Source organism: Paramisgurnus dabryanus, chromosome 16 (assembly GCF_030506205.2).
Source record: "Paramisgurnus dabryanus chromosome 16, PD_genome_1.1, whole genome shotgun sequence".
NCBI classification, from domain to species: Eukaryota; Metazoa; Chordata; class Actinopteri; order Cypriniformes; family Cobitidae; genus Paramisgurnus; species Paramisgurnus dabryanus.
Genome location: NC_133352.1, coordinates 29,470,438 through 29,491,640, shown reverse-complemented (window position 1 = coordinate 29,491,640; position 21,203 = coordinate 29,470,438). Strand labels below are relative to the sequence as shown.

Genomic DNA, 21,203 nt, shown 5'->3' with positions numbered 1-21,203 from the left:
TAAAGTGGAGGGGCAGTGAGATGCCTGTGATGTCATAAGCATCAGTTTTTCAGATTGGGCCGTTTTCTGGCTGACATTTCTAAAAGAGGAATTTCTATGAGACTGAGATGTTTAGCATGTCTAGCACTTTTTGTATGTTTGTAAATGCAGGTAGACTACCATTATTCAACAAAGACAAAAAAATTTTCATTCTCTGTCCCCTTTAAGAACAACTTTCTCCAACTCAGCTTTGTACATGTGTCCAGAGATAAAGCGTGAACTCGACGAGAGATGCTAAACAAACATTTTCATCAGATTGAAATATTTAGGGTACCTGGGTGATTCTCGCGAAATTAGACTCATGAGGTGTCATGAAACATTTTTATTAAAAAATTAAATGTAAAGTAAGAGTATCAATATAAGATGCATACAGTTACAAACATCTCTTCATGTACTATTTTGCACATGATTTCAAATGAAATCATACAAACCAATATTCTTGTTTTTTCCACATTTAAAGGGAAAATTTTCATTACCGCAACGTGTCCATGACTGGATTTGGGTTCTTTGACATGGAAATATTTATAATTAAAAAATATTAATTATTTTGTTATAGCATGTTATACTATAAACATTTACAGTAAAGAAACATGTGGTATTTGGTGATCATTGGTAAATGTAAAGAAAAATGTAAATAATAAGGAATATAAATGTGTCCAAGACCAATTTTCTCATCCTCCGCAACAATTTTCAATCATTGTTTAAGCCCTCAAGAAACTAATATTTTAAAAAAATAAATGTTGGAAGGGACATAATTGACTGTGACACTCAAGTTGGCTACCAGGTTAGCAGTTCTTATTTTTTCTACAGATAAAAGTTTTAATTTTGTTTGTCATAGTACCTAGACAACTTTTTAGTTCTCATAACTGAAACATGAGTTTATGAGATAATATCGTGTTGCGGTAATGATCATTTTTGATAATGATAATCTAAAAAATGTAAATAATTCTATAGGAAATATTTTTTTAATTCTCTAAAAATAATGGATATAGTAAGTTCAGACCTTAATCTTATATGTGCAAAATAAAAAAATTGGCTTCTTAAAAATTCTGATTGTTAATCTGGATTTCGTGAGAATCTGGATTTCCTGGCAACTCTCGGGTTACAAGTCTGACTCTCTAACCACTAGGCTATGACTGTCCCTTTAAAAACACAGTGTGTGGGAGAGAGAGAAAGAGAGAGAAAGAGAGAGAGAGAGAGAGAGAGAGAGAGAGAGAGAGAGAGAGAGAGAGAGAGAGAGAGAGATTAAACTTGAAAAAGAAGGACTGTCACAGTTTCTGTCTTGTGACGAAGACAAAACAAAAGTCATTTACCACACAACACATCACAACACAATTTTACTGAAGCAACGCAAGACACAGAAAGGGGAAACACAGGCAACAAACACCCAAATCACATAACAAGACTGCAATAATTGAGTTTATAATGTCACTAGGGTCAGAGGTCAATACAGTCATTGTCCTGTCATGTGACAGACACATCTTTAAAAAAATGCCTGTTTAGTTGTTATGTGTCACGAGGGAAGAGACATAAGCACATCTGTCTGAGAATGAGATTAGGAAGTCTTTCAGAAACCAAGACTCAAACTCAAACCTTACATAACATAAAGGTAATGTTTAAACACACAAAATAAAAACAGGTCTTGTGTCCTTATGATTTTCAATTCATTATTTTATTATCAGATTATTTTATATATTATGATGGCACCTCAGTTAGAATTCTGACTGATGAAAATGAAAGCATAAATTAGTGCAACTAAAATATTTTTTAATTTCCTTGCCTTTCCCAAGTCTGAAAATCACGTCAAATTCATGACCAAGAAATGAAATCTATGTAAACCGCATGACATGTCTTAGCATATTTCAAAACATTGGTATTATTACCTATCTATCTACTGCCACAGTACTGCTAAGGTTAACTGTGTATGGTGCTAAACTGTTATTACACCCAGAAGTCATGAATAAGCAAAAGTACAGGATGACAGGCAAAGTGTGTGACAACCAAACATCTGTATGTGTTAATTCCTGCATGCTTCAGCAAGGACAGCATTAAACCTTACAAACAATATAATAGCTCATTGCATTTATTACACGTGAGGCATGCATGTAGTACAAATACATACAATTAGAGATCATTTAGATGTAAATAATAATAAACAGATGACGCATGCACAGTCACCACCATCATAAGATGATGCGACCAAAACACGAACCGCACATAACATCGTACACATGACATAATAAACGCAAATTATAAATGAGGCTCACTGTGTGTTATATTTAATGAACCATGTTAATAATGTCTGGGTAATGATGTTTTGTCTTGCTCGTACCCGTGATTCCTCCTCCGCGGCCGTGTCCCTTCCGTCTCTGCAGGATGAAATAAGGATTCGCGCGCTCGCTCACCCATAGCGCGTTAGCCAGTAACACTTCTTCTGGAGTAATCCACATGGCCAAATCCTCTATAAACACTTTATTTACACATTAAATGTGTGAGTTTTTATCATGTCAGACTGGACGGCACTCAGCTGATGTTTATCCGCACGCTCCGCCCAACTGAAGCGAATGCGGACGAAACCAGCCACCGTGGAGCCAAAATGGCGTCCAGAGCAGGAGCCTTTCAAAATAAAAGCCAATTACGCAAACAAAGTTTAACTTAATATATTTTAAATAATTATGTATATTTACTAAACAAATAAATTTAGTAAGGCAAATAGGATTTGAGATTTAAATTGGCTTGCTGAGGCTCTACGCGTTTGCTGTGAGAAATTCTTTAGGTAGTAAAGTATTAGTTCATGCAGTATTGTGGTGTACACCGATGTCCACGTGGTGGCAGTATATATAGTACACTACATTATACAGTATATAAAATCAAGAGAATGTCGTTTCTTCAATCCAAAGGCTGCAGCCTACGAAGGTGGCATATGCAGGCTTCATACGTCATCAAGCCTGGTTTATTTAAGTTAAATGAGCATTACATTCGCAAGTCATAAGCAAATTGCAACAACAGTTACGATTAACTTAGAATAACATTCCACTTTATGATTGTTAATATTCTAAAAATAACTCAGTCTTGATGATGTATGCAGCCTAGAAATGCGACCTCCGGAGGCTGCAGGCTTCGAATTGAGAAACGGCCCTTATTAAACTGGATGTTCTCAGCCTAATTTGGAGACGGCTTTTAACACTAAAAGAAACAGAAACAACGCATTTTACCTCACAATTATTTTTATTCAAATATAACTACATAACATGTTATGCCTGATTTGCATAAATTATGCTTTCCATAGTTTTTCCAAAATTTTCTAGGCAAAACCTATTTCACTGTTACATTTGCTAAACCAATGGTTCTTAATTTTTTTGTGTGCGGCCCCCTTCTGTATGGTGCATCCCTTCATGGCCCCCCCAAAGAAAATGTATGACATAAAACATTTCAAAACTTAATATTTGAATTAAACAAATTATACAATGTAGTGCTTTTAGTTAGTAGCCTTATTTTTCTGAGGTTTAATTACACAGAATTTATGATAAATTAATGCATTTATTTTTTAAATGTCATTTAAATGTCATTAAAAATCTCAGAGCCCCCAGATTGAGAACCACTGTACTAGATGACATTTATTTTGATGTAAATTAAAATAAGACAGAAAAATATATTGATGCAGACAATTTTAATAACTTATGTACTTATCTTAACAGATGTCCTGCCTGATTTCCAAAACTCATGCTTTCCATAGTTTTTTTTTTAAAAAATTTCTAGGAAAAAAAACTATTTGTTAGGCACGTCGAGTGATCCTATGTGCATCACATGTCTTGTCAAAATAAATGCCTGCTGCAGATGCGTCTGAAGGGTTTATGATAAAAGAGACGCTCGCGTTTGTCAGATACTCGCATAATCTCATGCATAATCAGAGTTTACGGTTAAGGGAGTGTCTTGCATGTATTTTGTGAACGTGAGCGTCCCTTTTATCATAAACGGTTTTGACGCGTGTGCAGCAGGCACTTATTTTGACAAAACACGTGATGCACATGGTTTACATGACGCAACAAACACATATTTTGAAAACGCAAGCAACACACGTGATACTCCGAACACTTATTTTGAAGTCACGAGCCGCCACTGCATCTAACCCGACTAAGGTCCATCAGTTTTAAAGATACATGAACTCTTTGGAAACATTTTCTCTTTCGTTGACGCCTGTAATGATCTCAGTGTCAGACTGTAGAACTAGAAGCACCAGATCCAGCGCTCTCCTCCAAGCTTCAAACTTCACTGTCACATTATCGTACACAGCAGCACTCACATCCGTCTCCACCTCATTCTGATTCCTTATGCAGTCAACGGAGGTGTGTCTCTCCACAGGTGCCCATAATACTTTAGCAGACATGGGTCCTCCATCCTCACATAGTCTCAGCTGGTGAGCGATAGCCGTCCAAGCCTCCGCTTTAGACAACACTGTCCCGCAATTCAGCATCAGTGTAGAAATGTAATCCATCCAGCCGGCGGCCATCAGCTGCATCACAACCTTCTCGTGTGGGTTCTCCATCTCAGTCTGTGTGGATTTATAAAGCTGCCGGATGCAGAGGAGCTCTGTGGCTGCTGCTCCCTTAAGAAGCTTCCCGTCTGCGAGTGCCTGGTGCAGTCGGTGCGCGCAGCTCCAAAACCGATCCTCCAGACTTTGTAACTCAGCAGGTACAGAGCTGGTTATGACCGCCGTCACCAGAGACGTGCCTGCGGTTGTAATGCTGATGGCGGTTGATCCATCTCTCCCAAATTCTCTCCACCGCCTGACCTTTACCCCTCGGCCCACGCACCGTTCGTTGAGCTGTGTGATGTAAGACATGAGCACGGCCCCTGTGGACATGCTAAAATCCTTCAAAATGTTGCTTCTCGTACGTTCAATAATCAAGATGTTGGAGGAAATGCAGTGGTCCTTCAGTTTTATGGAGACCACACCGCTCACAAGCAAAATGTTTATGCTCAGTTCACAGAGTGTTTTTAATGCAGATTGGATCCAGTGCTCTTCTTGGCTGACACCTGTCATGTTAGCATGATCTGCGATGTGTGTGACACGTGCAGGCCGGTTAAATCCCACGTGGCGATATTTCTCACTCAAGTCGCCATTCACCAGAGCAATATTTAATGTTCGCTCCTGAAGGTGTTGAACCACCGAGGACTGTTCATCAGATATAAGCACGACATATCCGTGTAGCACATGTGAGTGTTTCTCAGAAAGCCCTGGCACTGGGCATGTGACCAGCTTTTGGACATCCAATGCACCGTTCCCACACTCATCCGTGATGTTTCCTTGCAACTTGCATGCTTCCAAAACTAAATTCATGGAGGCCTCACATCCGTGACTTACGGCTCGTGCTATGTGAGACACATCAAAGCTTTTCTTTGCCTCTTCATATTGTGAACTAAAGTGTCTGCTGTGTTTCATTGTCGACCTGACATTTTCTTTGGGCATGGTTGTGTCCTGAACCCCCAAAAACCGCTCTGTGACTAAATTACCCTGCGAGTCTGAAGGTGTATTTGATGGTTTTTCTCTGCTGGAAACCTCTTTCAAACATACAGCCGACTGCATGCATGCCTCCAAACACAACTCTAGTGCTTTGGTCATGCCTGTTTTTATGTCTAACACAGTCATTCCTCTGTGCAGACAATCCAGTGCTACTCTACTCCAGATTCCGGCCAGAAACGCCAGCGAGTTTGTTCCAGAATTGAGGATCTTGTGCTGAGACCGTACCGTCTCAGTTAGCAGCTGACCGACAGAACATTGGAGCTCCATGTTCTCCAACAGACGTACACAAGAGCTGACCAGCACTGCGCTCCCTCCGTCCTCATCCTGTATGAACTTCTGACGTTTGTTGGGTCCCAGAAATGAATGAGATGTGGTTGCTATGGCTTCCAGCTGTTGGAGAGCGATATGATGATGCTGACCGATGGAGGCTACTGAAGCTCTGGACATCTAGTAGGGGAATAAAAAGATGCTGGTTAGAAATGAAAATAACTATGATTGTACTAGGGCTGCATAATGATTAATCACAACTAATCGTTTGCAGAGTAAAAGTTTTTATCATATATGTATGTGTACTGTGTATAATAATTATGTAAAAATAAATACACACACATGCATGTATAATTTTAAGAAAAAATATATACTTATATTAGCATGTTAACGTAAATTAATTTTAACAACTTTAATTTTATAAACGTGCGATTAGCGCAACACGCAATTTCTGTTTGACCCTAGGCCTAGCACTTTGTTGGATAAATTGAGACGGAGCCTTAGACAGGAATTGTTATCAAACAACTTAAATAATCTTTATTTGTACATTTTTTGAGAGGTGTACCGTCCTAAATGCTAATAAATACAAATTGCATGTATGACATTTTGGTTTCGGTTTTAAAATGCAGAAATTAGGAATAAAGTGCAGGACTTGCTTGATGTTAAAAAAGATTCAAAAACGATTATCATTCAGCGCTGACTGACACATCTGAAGCATGCACACAGACGTGCGAACCCAATATATGCACAAAGACAGAATTACAATTTAAAAAATATCTGTTTTGACAAGAACTCACGCTGATATAATCTTTTATGCCTTAAGTAAGTGTTTGATTAAATGTTAAGGAAAAATATCTTATGTGTAACATTATATTAGATCTGCACTACAGTAGATCTTAAAACTGTGTGTGTTAAAAAAGTTTAACATATATTGATATTGTTTTTTGACCTTGTGTGAGCCAAATCTATTAGTTTTACCAGTAATTTTAAGGTATGGATGTGGTGGTTTTGTTTTAAACCTTAAAAAAACAACTGGATTTTTTTCCAAAATTATTTTTGCAGACTCTTTTACTAATAATAAATGTACATTTGCATGAAGCATCCATATATGTACACAACTATACTGGTAAGATTATTAAAAACTTAAAAAGTGTTAAAATTGAGGGAAAATAGAACAGATAAAAATGTGTGAAAAACTTGCAATTAATCACGAATTAACTCATGACAATCATGCGATTAATCTAAATATCTTCATCGATTGACAAACCTAATTTATATACTAAGTATTTATATATAATATAAATTATGTAAATTTTTCTTAAACGTATACATGCATGTGTATTTATATATACAGAATTACACAAGAGTACACACACATAATATATGATGTAAACAAAAACTTTGATTCTGCAAACGAGTAGTTGCGATTAATTATTATGCAGCCCAGGATTGTACTAAATTATCATTCAGTGGTACTCAGTCACAAACGCAAGTCTATACATATACACTATATAAAAACATATCGATTTTTTTTTTAATTCCACTTACATTTAATTTAAAATCAATTAATAGTTAAATAGTTAAAACAGTAACAATACACTTGTTCACTTGATACCGTGAATCAAATTAAATTAGTATTTTACTTCATATTTAGCTGTCACCACTTGTTAGAAACAGAACAAAGTTTACCTTTCAGTAACGTTACAAGTCCTCATCTATTTGGTAACTTACCAGCCCAGGTTATTAACAACTGTTCGACATAAACGATGCATTATGAGAGCAGAAACTAAACACTGACGAAGAAAGGAAATGATTTATATCAAATAAAATAATGCAATGAATCGATGCAATAATGACAACAGTACTTTATGTATGCTAGTATGCACATGGAAACGAATGTCGATGCATTTCAGGCAATGCGTTTGCAAAGTAACGTTAGCCTGCAATTAAAACTATTCAACACTTTCTGCGTGTAATTTATTTATCTCATATTTTAAAGACCACAACATTTACGATGTTAAGCAGCTTACCTTTACTAAAAAGCAACCCGGTAGTCATGTTGTAAGAGGCGCATGCGCAGTATCTCGCGCCAACTACGACAGCACGTTGCTAAGAGACAGACGCCAAACGAACGCAACTGTCAATAAACCCGCCCACACTCCAATGATTGGTGGTCGGCATTACCACACAGCAAAACTACATCACCTATTGGATCAATCGGTTGTCACTCATCCTCCATACAAAAACCGCACTGCTAGGAAACAACGGCACTGACAGCATTTCCTACTGTTATTTACTAACAGTTAACACAGTTTGAGAAGCTTTAGTTTGATTTTACTGAAACTTTCGACATGGTAGGTACACTTCATGCTTTCTTTAAAAAAATTTTTTTAGCAGAACCTGAATTAGAGGTTAATACGCGTTTGGTTAGCCTGAGCTGTTAGCTTGTAGAACCCTGCAGAGACTCCTATTAACTTAATTGTTAAAATGAAAACAAAATCGACTTCTTTATTAAAGATTATATACATTCGTAGATTTCTAACTATAAGCACATTCTTTTACTTTGGTAACACGTAAAAAAGTCTTGAAAATCCAAGTGTATGGTTTAAAAGTGATGTCAGATCATGTTTAAAATGACCATGAAAAAGTATAAAAAGTAACAAATATTTGTATTTTGATTACTCGTATCTGTGTTTGCTAATTTATAGCAGAAACAGTCGTTTAAATTAGATCTATTTATTTGCATTAATGCATTTGATGGACGCATAAACCAAAGAGACTGCATTCGTTTTATTTAATATGTATGTGTTAACTGGGATCAAACCCATGACCTTCGTGTTGCCATAGCAACATAGTTTTATCCATTGCGCCACTGCAACACTTATAACAGTTTATACGGTCATATGCTGTCGTTGTTTGATGATTTCAACACAAGACTTAAAATCTGCAAAACATTACAAAATGTAAAAAAACGCCCTCTAGTGGAAGCTTGGTCTTGGCTGCATCTTTATTGATGCCCTTTTCTGGTGTTTTTTTTTTTTTCAAGGCTTCTAGCTTCAGAAAACCAAGTGGCACCACAAACCAGCGGAAAAGAGCAGGACCCAAACCTGAACTGACTGAAGAACAGAAACAAGAAATCAAAGAAGCCTTCGATCTGTTCGACACAGATGGCACAGGAACTATAGATGTGAAAGAACTGAAGGTAAAGTTTAACCCATAGCAGTACAGTAATAAATTAAGGTATCAATCAATCAATCAATCAAATTGCATTTACATTTACATTTATGCATTTGCCAGATGCTTTTATCCAAATTAGAGCAACACACACACATGCATGTATGTATTTAAGAAAAATTTACATGTGTATATACATTTTTATGTTATTTATATTATATAAAAATATGTTATATATAAATATATTTTTTCTTAAAATTATGCATGCATGTGTGTGTATTTATATATACGTAATTATTATACACAGTACACACACAAATATAATGTAAACAAAAAAAACTTTTATTCTGCAAACGGTTAGTTGTGATGAATCGTTAAGATGCCCTAATCCAAAGCAATTTACAGTGCATTTCAAGGTACACAATTTTTATCGATATGTGTGTTCCCTGGGTTCGAACCCATGATCTTTTGCACTGAGCTATACAGGAATACAGTACTTTTACTTTTCTTAAACAAATATATGCAGTTCAAAAAGCGTGAACTAGCAAAACAAGCAACTATGAAAGAAATAAAACAGTTCTACAATTGTAATAATAACATTAATAGCATAGTGGTAAAGCATTGTGCTAGTAGTGCAAAAGGTCATGGGTTTAAACCTGTGAACACACACACATACTGATAAAAATGTATAGCTTGTAATGCACTGTAAGTCACGTTTGATTAAAGCATCTGCTTTATAAATGTAAAATAGAAAGAGATTTGAGGTTATGTATTATAAAACATTACAAAAAGACAGGCTAAAAAAGGGTGTTTTTATTTAGATTCAAAACTTTTAATATTTTTAGCACATCTACTACCTGTGAATGATTGTTCCAGAAGTTAGGAGTATAATCACCACATCTTTCACTTCTACCTTGTGGTACACCTAAATGAAAACAATCTGAGGATCTGAGAGTCCTTCTATTATACATATATACTGAAATCCTTTTTGAGAGGTAATCTCAAGCAAAACCATGTAATGCCTTATTATCAAATAAAACATTTTAATCATCCAATTGATTTACATAAAAGATTTATAGAGTAAATCTTCTGATGACCCAGTCATATAAAATCCCAACTGAGTGATTAATCTTCTCACTTTACTTACTCACAACAAATTCATCCTGAGATTAGGATCAGGTGTCTAAAAACAGCTTGCACTGTAATATCTTAAAATATATCACTGCCATTGTTTGTCTCATGTTGTAGAGTATGTTTGTAAAAATGTCCTGGCTTAATTTAACCGCTTAAATGCTGTATACAATAAACTTTTTGCTGTAGGTTGCTATGCGAGCTCTGGGCTTCGAGCCAAAGAAAGAGGAAATAAAGAAGATGATCGCTGATATTGATAAAGAAGGATCGGGTACAATTGACTTCAGTGATTTCCTGTCTATGATGACACAGAAGATGGTAAGCCTGCATGCTTGTCAAAAATAACTAATTCAGCTATACATATGACCACTTTAATGGCATTTCATGTTTATAAGATTTACCATCCACCCGACATACATGTATGTCTTTGTAAGTTTTGCTGGTTTTTTTTCACGACAGAGTGAAAAAGACTCTAAAGAAGAGATCCTGAAAGCATTTAGACTTTTCGATGATGACTGCACGGGCAAAATCTCCTTCAAAAACCTCAAGAGAGTAGCCAAGGAGCTCGGGGAGAATCTCACAGATGAAGAGCTACAGGTAGGTTTGGATACATCGGCCACCAAATGTGGGGAAATTCACAGAAAATTGGGTTTCCTAGTGTGATCAGAGGAATCGGTCGTGTCTCTCCTCAGAAACTGGTTAGTCAGTGGGTAGTTAAGGTACTTTAGATCAGATAAGATGTTACACAAGAACAGCTGACACTTGTTGGAAAATCTGCAAAAACATGTTTTTCTAAACTGTTGTTTTAACCTGTTTGTGTTTCCGTTTTTTCATCAATACAGGAAATGATCGACGAGGCTGACAGAGACGGTGACGGAGAGATTAATGAGCAGGAGTTTTTAAGGATAATGAAAAAGACAAGTCTATACTGAGTCTACACCCCCATGTCACTAAAGCTGTTGTGTCTGTAAGCCTCTGAAAGTGTTGCTTCATGTTGCCTTCTTTTCTATGAGGTTGTAAGAATATTTTAATCTATACATATTTTGTACAATATTCAATAAAAATGTATTTGCTGTATCTGTGTAGTCTATCTCCACATAATGATCAAGCGTACATGTTGGAAATATACTCTACAGTAAGGCCTAAAAACTATTTTAAGTTGAATGAACGTCAATAAATTATTGGATTACAGGCACATAAATCCAAACATTTCTCGAAAAATACATATGTTAGGTTTAAAGGGGACATATCACGAAAATCTGACTTTTCCATGTTTAATGCTGAGTTTACACCAACCGCGTTTCGGCGTCAAAATCTTCACTTCACTTTTGAGTCACGTGACGTTTATCGACCCGCGTCGTTTATTTTCCCCCTATAGTAAGGTTACCAAATACAAACTGGTAACTCTCTCGATAAATGCACAATCATCATCAGTCATTTTGCAAACAGACAACCGCATAGCACTTGCCCCTCCCACAAGAAGCGGAGTTTGCCTCTGACGCGCGTCAAATGCTTGCTTTTTCCGCGCGTCTACTCCGCTCTACACGCGCGAATGCATTCAGATTGTTCAAGCGGCAAACCTATAATCAGGTCCCCAGTGGTTTGCTGCTTGAACAATCTGGATGCATTCGCGCGTGTAGAGCGGAGTAGACGCGCGGAAAAAGCAAGCATTTGACGCGCGTAAGAGGCAAACTCCGCTTCTTGTGGGAGGGGCAAGTGCTATGCGGTTGTCTGTTTGCAAAATGACTGATGATGATTGTGCATTTATCGAGAGAGTTACCAGTTTGTATTTGGTAACCTTACTATAGGGGGAAAATAAACGACGCGGGTCGATAAACGTCACGTGACTCAAAAGTGAAGTGTGTATTACAATTACCAGGTTGCCCAATGTCCTCACTGACACTCTTCCAAGCGAATTCCTTTTTATTCCGGTCTCCTCTATAGAAATAAGAACTTGTGTCGTATATCTCCGGGTGACTGCTTATGGACAATATCAAGCGTTGGTTGAATGAGTGACTCCGGGCGGGGCTGCCACCACAGCAGCAAGCAGGCTCCTGATTGGTTAACGCAGCGCGAAATTCCGCCAAAGTCCAACATTTTCAACCCGGGCATCAGCCGCAAATTTGCGTGAACCGCAAAATGCACAAAAAGCACCATTCGCGTGAGCTTCAAGCGCGAAAGACACGTTTCCGCCTCTCCCGTCAACGCGTCTTCACATTGACTTAACATTGAAATCACTCGCGCTTCACGCCTCTACCGCGGTTGGTGTAAACGCAGCATAAGTGCTATAATCAGGTCCCCAGTGCTTCTATCAACCTAGAAAATGTGATAAAGATCAACCCAGTAACTTAGTTTTGGTAAACCATTCTCTGCAAGCAGGTGAAAAAATAGGTCATTGAAATTTGGATTCCCTTGTGATGTCAGAAGGGGATAATACCGCGCCTTAATCGGCACTATCCAACCACGGCACTGCCATTTAGTGCAGAGATCAGCTCGTTTGCATTCAAGGGGACACTCCCAAAAACGGCACATATGGTATTTTGAGCTAGAACTTCACATACATATTCTGAGGACACCAAAAACTTATTTAGCATCTTAAAAAAGTCTTGTGAAATGTCCCCTTTAAAATGATTAAACATAAGATTTTGGCTTGTCTTTAAAAAAAACAAAAAAGCAAACACCTTATAATAACTGTTGACTTTGCTTACATGATGAAATATCAGATATCACACAAGTTACCATTGAATTCCAGTTGATTTTATCGGACTGTATAAAATCTCCTAAAATGCACTCCTATAAGAAAATTACCTTATCACACTCTGTGACATGGATCATTTAAACTTGGGTACGACAAGCATGTAGACTGTACGATGATGACACGGAAGCTTCGGCAGCTGCGTCACACGTTAGCGCAACATGACCAGCATGCGCTAGTCGTAAACATATACCAGTATGCAGGTCGTAGCAGCAAACACACTGTGCGTTGATCATGCTGAATTTCTGACACTGTCAGAAAACAATCGTAAGCTATCTTTGGACGCAAGACCAACTCGATCAACTTTACCAGTGCGGCTTGAGCAGAACATAACAGATTGGTAAGGTAAGGATAACTAAACATAAAACCATGTCTGGATTTGTGATCGTAAATACGACAACAAGTGCTACTTCACACTGCACAAAACTTGCGTTTGAATCATGGTTTAGTCAGTAGTAAATTCTTTAAAATGAAGACAAACTACTTACAGGCTGTGAGTCGAAAGCGGGCGGGATTATGATAATGACCGTTATGTCCACGTCAACAGGCCGAGAATGTAAACTGTTGCCTACAATCCGTGTTTTCGTTGTAGTCCAAGAAAAGAGATTTAAGTTGGAAATGATAACTGATCAATATAAAAATCAAAAAACTAGTAGTGCAATGTATTTTTCTGTAAAGCACATAAACAGCACTATAAAAATAATTATAATTGAATAATGTGATGAAAACCTGAGATTACTCTGCTATGACACCTGACTTCATGCAGTCCCTAAAATTCATCATGACTGACGGCTTTAACCTCTTGAGACCCATAGAGGGCACAGTCTCCAGAGGTGTAAAAAGTACTCAAAAATTTTACTCAAGTAAAAGTACAAGTACTGAGTGTAAATTTTACTCAATTAAAAGTAAAAGTATCTGGCCAGAATCATACTTGAGTAAAAGTAAAAAGTACCACATTAAAATTGTACTTGAGTATTAAAAAAGTAAAAGTAACAGGAAACATTTAAACTAGAGATTCTTGTTTAAGCTTTTAATCTCTAAAACATGAAGTGAATGCACAACATACAGGGTTTTATCCTTTACAACTGTTTGTATTTAATTGTATTTCATTATCAAACTATAAAACGACCTAATTTCAGTATGCAACATGCTACTCAAAGTTTTGAAACCTCGAATTTAACTAAAGCAGAAGCTGATTTTCAAAATTGAGTATCAAGCATCTCATAGACAGCCGTTGCAGTAAGAGGTGTATTAGTTCTTGTTCACACTGTCAGTCCAAATCTGATTTTGGTGCATATTCGATTGGAACCCAATCACATTTAGAACGTGTGAACGGCTAAAAACCACATGAAATCTGTTTTTTTCTTTTCTGTTTCAAGCTATATCCAGAGGTGGTTTGAAATACTTTTCAAATCACATTTTCAGAAATACATTTAAGTCTGACCGCTCTGATCGTATTTTTGTAGCTTTCCAGTTACGTCATGCTGTTGCGTCACGTAAAATGTAAACACGATTGTTGTGCCAGTGTGACGTCATTGCCATAGAAACAGTGCAGATAATTCAGAAAATGGCAAAGCCCTACAGGACGCACAGATCGGATCAAAACAGTTGTGATACACAATGTGGACAGTGAGTCTGTCCAGTCAGACATGCAACAAAATCAGATTTGGACGGACAGCGTGAACAAGGTCTTAGTCTTGATAGAGAGGCTGCAAATAGCAGGGAACGTGAGCAGAGACTTCCTGGTGTCTGAAACTCAGGCCAGATATCCATCCAACTTTGCTGGCTTAATGTGTTGTCGGTTTCAAAGAAGCGAAAAAATCTTCATCCGACGAGCCCACTCGTGAGTCTCTAGCCCTTTCTCGGGCCAAGATATGGTCAACCCTTCCCGGATTTTTCCTTGGCCTTAGCTCAGGCACCTTAAGTCCAGGGCATTCGCCCTTCGGGTCCCTTATCCTACCCAAGAGGGCCTTTCCAACAAGCCACCCACGAGTCTCTAGCCCTTTCCCCGGCCGAGATACGGTGGTCCTTTCCCCGATTTTTTCCAAGGCTGTAGCTCGGGCAACTTAAGTCCCCTCGGGTATAAGCGACCCAAAGGCATCCAAGCTACGGTTGAGGGAAAATCAGGGGAATGACCGCTGTATCTCAGCCGGGGAAAGGGTTAGAGCGTCAGGGTTGGCTCGTTGGAAAGGCCCTCTCAGGTAGAATAAGGGACGCCAAGGGCGAATGCCTAGGACTTAAAGCGACCGAGCCACGGACGTTTGAAATTCAGGAGACCGTCGGCCACAGAAAGGGTTAGAGAGTCGGGGGTTGGCTCGTTGGAAAGGCCCTCTCAGGTAGGATAAGGGACCCGAAGGGCCAACACCCCGGACTGAAGGTGCCTGGGCTACGACCGTATGAATTTCAGGGAGTGGTACGCTGTATCTCGGCCAGGGAAAATAAATAACATTTAAATTAAACTGGCCATCAGCACAATTCAATTGGTTTGATAAGAGTAAGGGAAAATAGAATAAAGTGATCTCTAAAAAATAAGTACTTTTTGACTGTAAATAAAATTGTAAGGAGTAAAAAGTACTTTTTTTTCTTAAAAAATGTAATGAAGTAAAAGTAAAAGTACTGATTTTAAATTGTACTCAAGTAAAGTAAAAATCCCCAAAAATAATACTTAAGTACAGTAATCAAGTAAAATTACTCAAGTACTTTACACCTCTGACAGTCTCAGTAATGCTGGACCTCAGTACCATTTACTGGTGGTCTACAGTACTATTCTAACTAAATACTTAAAAAACAGCACTTCTGAAATTGCTTGCTATTTACGACATAGGACTTGTGCTTGTTTGGTGTACAAAAATGTGTCACGTCCGACCACAGACATTTAATAAATGTGACAGACTTTTACTGTTGAAGGTAAATATATGAGTCAATGAAGATGTACGGCCTAACCTTTATTGTTGAAACTTTGCAGGAATAGACCTGCACGAAAGTCGTATCAAGTCAAATGTAGTCGTTTTTCTAAGTGTAGTCTTGTGTAAGAGGAAAGTGAAATATCATCCCCCCAGATGACCACATATTAGACATGGGCACAATGAATGAAGGTTTAATCAGTCGTGTGACTTTCTCTTGAGAGTTGTGGGTTGCGGTCATCGTAATGTGTCACATACGGCCAAAATCGGTCGACTTTTTGTACTTAAACACAAACGTGTTCAAAATTAAATCAAGGAATGAATGTGCGAAAAACTTTCCTAATGAACAAAATTCACAAATGGGTCAAATGTCTTCATTACAGTCATATAATGTGTAAGGTGTATAAAAATTGAAAGAAAGAAAAAATTCAGACTCATGAGAGTGTACAAGAATCAAAACAATGACTCACAAATGAGCAGAATTAATTTTTTTGGTAAATTATAAATGCAAACAGTTTTGTTGTTGTGATTTTATATTTATTTTAAAACCCAAGAAGTCTATAGTGTGTTTATTTAGATAAATGTGTGTCGTCTCTTGGCTATAGAGGCCTCTGAGAGCAGCGATGCTCAAAACCATCATGGCACCAATATGACTCAGCCACACAGAGAGAAATGAATGAGGCTTTAATGAAATGACGGAGCCCAAACCTTCATGACTAAGCTATCAGTAAAAGTGATTTTGCTCTTAAAATGTAAAATTGAAGGCGTGAAGACACGCCACACCACCGATAAAGCGTCATCGTGCTTAATTTAGCTTCGCTTAACAAATAAGCATTTTCCAAAAATAATTAAAAACGCAACCTGCAGTCTTTACCTGTGTAATAAACAGGATTTTAGTCACCGTTATTTTCCAAGCTCTTGCGAACGACGAAGGCGTTGGCGTTCTGCTTGCATAAGGGTGAAAGTTTGTTTACAAGTTTCATACACTAAAAATTCTGAATGGAAAGTAGGAAATGGTAAAATGTTGTGCGTCAAGGTGTCAAAATTTCATCGCTGCCTCCGTGTCTGATTATTCGTCTGATAACAGGGCCTGAACGCCAACACCCCCTGTATGTCCCCCTGCCTCTTGTACAGTATGTAATGAAACAAATCTTTTTTGTTAGTTTTAATGATCGCATTATTGATTCGTGATATTAGATATCTGAAAGTAACACCAGACTAATGCATTTTCTCGAGAACCCTTTAAACGAGGCTTGTTTTTCCCCCAAACTGTGAAACACTTAATACATGAGTTGCGCTTCACAAATCATCAAAACTAAACATACACTTTCTTACCAAAATGTACTAAGGGTAGGTTAGTACAGTGATTTGATCTACCATAGTTATACTGTAACGTGCTATCCATGAGCCCCATATAAATATACTTAAAAAAATATTGTGCCTGAAAGGTTCTTTTGACCCGAAGTGTTAACCCTCATTATGTTTTAACTCAAATAAATAAGTACACTTAACCTAAACTCTGAAATATTTCCTTCGTTTTAGTTTAATGCATGATTTCTCTCATTCAACAAGAAATTTTGAGTTGAATCAATTTATTTTAGCTTATTTAAATCTCTGGATTTGAAAATGTGACCTATCATACATTGCAGCATGCATAAATTAACTGCTACTGTTATGTGAGTGTTGTCTTGCTGTTTGTTGTCTTTATATTTTACGACTGCAGTTGTTTTTGTTATCATTTTTGCTTATTATTTGACCATTTGGAGGAAATGCTTTGTTAATCTAAGAAGAATATATTGCTTTAACGAGACTTTTTTCATGTTCAGTGACAGAAAAAAATGTAAATTGCCTGTTCGGCAACCTTAAGTAGATTTAACTTAAATTTACTTTAAAAAGGCAAACTTGACATTTGTAGGGCAGGGAGCTATCCTGTGTTTTTTAAGTTTAATCATCTTGTCTGGGCTTACAGTGCATACACTATTTTTGGCTATTGCTACAAATTTAACCATGCAACTTAAAGGGTTAGTTCACCCAAAAATGAAAATAATGTCATCAATGACTCCCCCTTATGTCGTTCCAAACTCGTAAGACCTCCATCTTTGGAAACAAGATTTTTTAGATTTAGTCCGAGAGCTTGTTGACCCTCCATTGAAAATCTATGTACGATATACTGTCCATGTCCAGAAAGGTAATAAAAACATCATCAAAGTAGTGACATCAGTGGGTCAGTTAGAATGTGTTGAAGCATTGAAAAAATACAGTTTGGTCCAAAAATAACAAATATTATGACTTTATTCAGCATTGTCTTCCCTTCCAGTTCTGTTGTGAACTGCGTGAAGTCACATGACTGCAGTGACACAGCTGACGTGTTATCCTCAAACATGTTTGCAGAGTTGTCTACAGTCATGCAACTTCAGTCTTATGCACGCAGTTCACAACAGAACCAGAAGAAAAGACAATGCTGAATAAAGTCATAATTTTTGGACCAAAATGTATGCTCAACTGACCCACTAATGTCACATGAACTACTTTGATTATGTTTTTATTACCTTTCTGGACATGGACAGTATACCGTACATAGATTTTCAATGGAGGGTCAGCAAGCTCTCGGACTAAATTTATAACATCTTAAACTGTGTTCCGAAGATGAACGAAGGTCTTACGAGATTGGAACGACATGAAGTTGAGTTATTAATGACATTATTTTAATTTTTAGGTGAACTATCCCTTTAAGACTTAAAGGGATAGTTCGGCCAAAAATGATATTAAACCCATGATTTACTCACCCCCAAGCTGTCCGAGTTGCATATGTCCATCGTTTTTCACACAAACACATTTTCGGATATTTTAGAAAATGTTTTAGATCTTTCAGTTGATTAAATGTAATGTTACGGAGTCCACGACCTTCAAGTCCAAAAAAGTGTGTCCATCCTTCACAAATTAAATCCAAACGGCTCCAGGATGATAAACAAAAGTCTTCTGAGGGTAATCCGCGCGGTGTTGTTGTAGACATATCTAAATTTAAAACTTTATTAACGAAAATAAATACCTTCCAGTAGCACCGTCATCTTAGTCGCGTCCGAATTCAGGATGAGAGCTTACGCAGCCTACGGAGGCTACTCTGCTGCTGCTCTGTGCCCCCGCCCTCCGAATTTGTCATACGTCACTAAGAAAAGTGCGTACACTACGCTAATACTCTCTCCTGAATACAGAGGAGTCTAAGATGGCGGCGCTACCGGAAGGTATTTATTTTCGTTAAGAAAGTTTTAAATATGGATATTTCTACAACAACACCACGCGGATTACCCTCAGAAAACCTTTCCTTATCATCCTGGAGCCGTTTGGATTCATTTTGTGAAGGATGGACGCACTTTTTTTGGACTTGAAGGTCGTGGACTATGGGTGGACCCCGTAACATTACATTTAATCAACTGAAAGATCTAAAACATTTTCTAAAATACCCAAAAATGTGTTTTTTTCTGAAAAACGATGGACATATGCAACTCGGACAGCTTGGGGGTGAGTAAATCATGGGTTTAATTTCATTTTTGGCCGAACTATCCCTTTAAGTAGTCCAGGGTAGCATACAAAAAAAGCACAGACACCATAATTGTACTGCTTCATGCACGCATGTACGTTCATGTAATGAATTATTAACCTAATCAACAACTAAAAAACAAAAACTAAAGGGCATCTCTTCTCAGAAATCTGTGTACTGTACGAGTCGCTCTGATGGGAAAATTAACTTTGAAGTCTTAAATAATACTCCCACATATGAGCCCTCTGGACAGAAACTTGTGTCTCGTTTCCACTAAATCTCTGCGTTTCCATAACAACATGCGTCTTGTTGTTTTCAAAAGCGGCGATCTGTTAACCCCTAAATGTCAGGGAAATGTCATGGTTTCAGAAATGATAATATTGCATAATATTGAATAAAAGACCCCTTTAGTTTTCAGTCAGACACCAAAGCGTTCACTGCCTCACACTGCAGATGATCCAGACTGACGGCTTACACTGGTATGTACCTGAGCATTTTTATAAGGATGTTTTTGTTTGCCATATTATTGTCACGTAGAAAGTAATGTAGGTGTAGTTTAAATATCCTTATTGTGTTGTGTCTTTAGTGTGGTAAAATGAATATTTTATCTGATGTTCTTCACATATTAGTCTTGAAGGGTTTTATGAACTCTCTTTTAGGTGTTAATAGCACTGAGAGGTTTAATGCTTTTATACATGTGACACAGAATTGGGCGTGACTTTCTCATTTAACTATATTGAGACTTACCTGAGAGTGGAAACACCTCTCCTTCTAACAGAGGTGTCTTATAAATGACACAGCTTCTTAAAGGGATAGCTCACGCAAAAATAAAAATTGTGTCATTATTTACTCATCCTCATGTTGTTCTTAACCTGTACGAGTTTTTATTTTGATGAACATTTTAATAAATGATGGTAAGCACACAGTTGATGGTACCAATTGAATTTCATCGTATTTGTTTTTCCAGTCAATGGTTACAATCAGCTGTCTATTTACCATCATTTATTAAAATATCTTCTTTTGTGTTCTTCATTTAAAAGAAATTCATACAGGTTTAGAACAACATGAGGTAAATGAGTAAATAATGACACAATTTTCATTTTTGGGTGAACTATCCCTTTAACAAAAATAAATAAATAATCAAAATGTTTGATGCAGAAACTAATGTGTTTTGTTGGTTTTACCTGTTTTAATATAGTTTAACCTAGACCAGCCTGACAAAAAAAAATCAGCCAGGAGGCTTGTACAAATTCTTACTTAAAGGTTCTTTGTCGGGTTTTATGGTTTCAACAAAAACAACATTTCTGTTGTAGTGGAAAAATGTTGTACGAACTATAAAAGTTAAAAAATAACTTCTTTAAGGAACCAAACATGTTTCTTTTATGGCATTGCTATTGAAAAGCATTTTTTGTTTTAAGAATGCAATCTTAATATAAAGGTGCTTAAAAGGTTTCTCATTAGAACCATTTTTGGTTCCTCAAAGAACCATTCAATCAAAAATCCTTAGAAGAACTGTTAAATGTTTAGAATCTAAAGATGCTGTTTTGAAACAAAAAGCCTCTTGAGATGTTAAAGTTTTTTATGGAACCATACAGCCAAAATGGTTCTCCTATGGCAGGGGTCTCCAACCTTTTTGTGAACAAGGGCTACAACAATGGATAAAACAATCTGGAAAGCTACTTTTTTTAGTCTACTCAAAACTTTTTGTTGCACTTGTTGATTTTATTTTATTTTACTTGTTGATACGTTTTATAATCGTTTAAAATGTTAATATACATACAAGAACCAAGCTAATAATTTTTTTTATAAATCAATATTACAACTGAGATTATTACTAGGATGTGCTTTGGCGAGCAACTCACAGACTTTGTG

General features: G+C 37.2%; 3 protein-coding genes across 6 annotated transcripts in view; 1 reads left to right on the top strand and 2 right to left on the bottom strand.

Annotated features, from left to right (window-relative positions):
• Positions 1 to 2,615, bottom strand: part of tbc1d9b (TBC1 domain family member 9b) — a 32,809-nt gene extending 30,194 nt beyond the window's left edge. For both annotated transcript variants that reach the window (XM_065274678.2, XM_065274684.2), the window contains exon 1: positions 2,372 to 2,615. In XM_065274678.2, coding sequence (XP_065130750.1) covers positions 2,372 to 2,489 — 118 coding nt within the window. In that variant the 5' untranslated portion in view covers positions 2,490 to 2,615. The remainder of the gene's footprint in view (positions 1 to 2,371) is intronic.
• Positions 2,616 to 3,659: 1,044 nt separating this feature from the next.
• The window catches only part of bbs12 (Bardet-Biedl syndrome 12), a 65,603-nt gene continuing 48,059 nt past the window's right edge, over positions 3,660 to 21,203 (bottom strand). The window contains exons 1-3 of one of the 3 annotated variants that reach the window (XM_065274841.2): positions 7,861 to 7,890; positions 7,562 to 7,623; positions 3,660 to 6,010 (exon numbers count right to left, since the gene is read on the bottom strand). In XM_065274841.2, coding sequence (XP_065130913.1) covers positions 4,190 to 6,010 — 1,821 coding nt within the window. In that variant the 5' untranslated portion in view covers positions 7,562 to 7,623; positions 7,861 to 7,890 and the 3' untranslated portion in view covers positions 3,660 to 4,189. Of the gene's footprint in view, positions 6,011 to 7,561; positions 7,624 to 7,860; positions 7,891 to 9,861; positions 10,289 to 21,203 lie in introns of those variants that run through there. The other 2 variants (XM_065274835.2, XM_065274837.2) reach the window with 2 other exon arrangements.
• Positions 8,034 to 11,212, top strand: cetn4 (centrin 4). The gene is made up of 5 exons (XM_065274844.1): positions 8,034 to 8,184; positions 8,877 to 9,032; positions 10,325 to 10,453; positions 10,595 to 10,732; positions 10,978 to 11,212. Exons 1-5 carry the CDS (start codon positions 8,182 to 8,184, stop codon positions 11,065 to 11,067), a joined length of 516 nt encoding a protein of 171 aa, XP_065130916.1. The 5' UTR covers positions 8,034 to 8,181; the 3' UTR covers positions 11,068 to 11,212.

Coding starts and splice junctions, on each gene's coding strand:
- cetn4 (XM_065274844.1), top strand. Junction 9,033..10,324: donor TAGATGTGAAAGAACTGAAG/GTAAAGTTTAAC, acceptor TTTTTGCTGTAG/GTTGCTATGCGAGCTCTGGG. Junction 10,733..10,977: donor TCACAGATGAAGAGCTACAG/GTAGGTTTGGAT, acceptor TCATCAATACAG/GAAATGATCGACGAGGCTGA.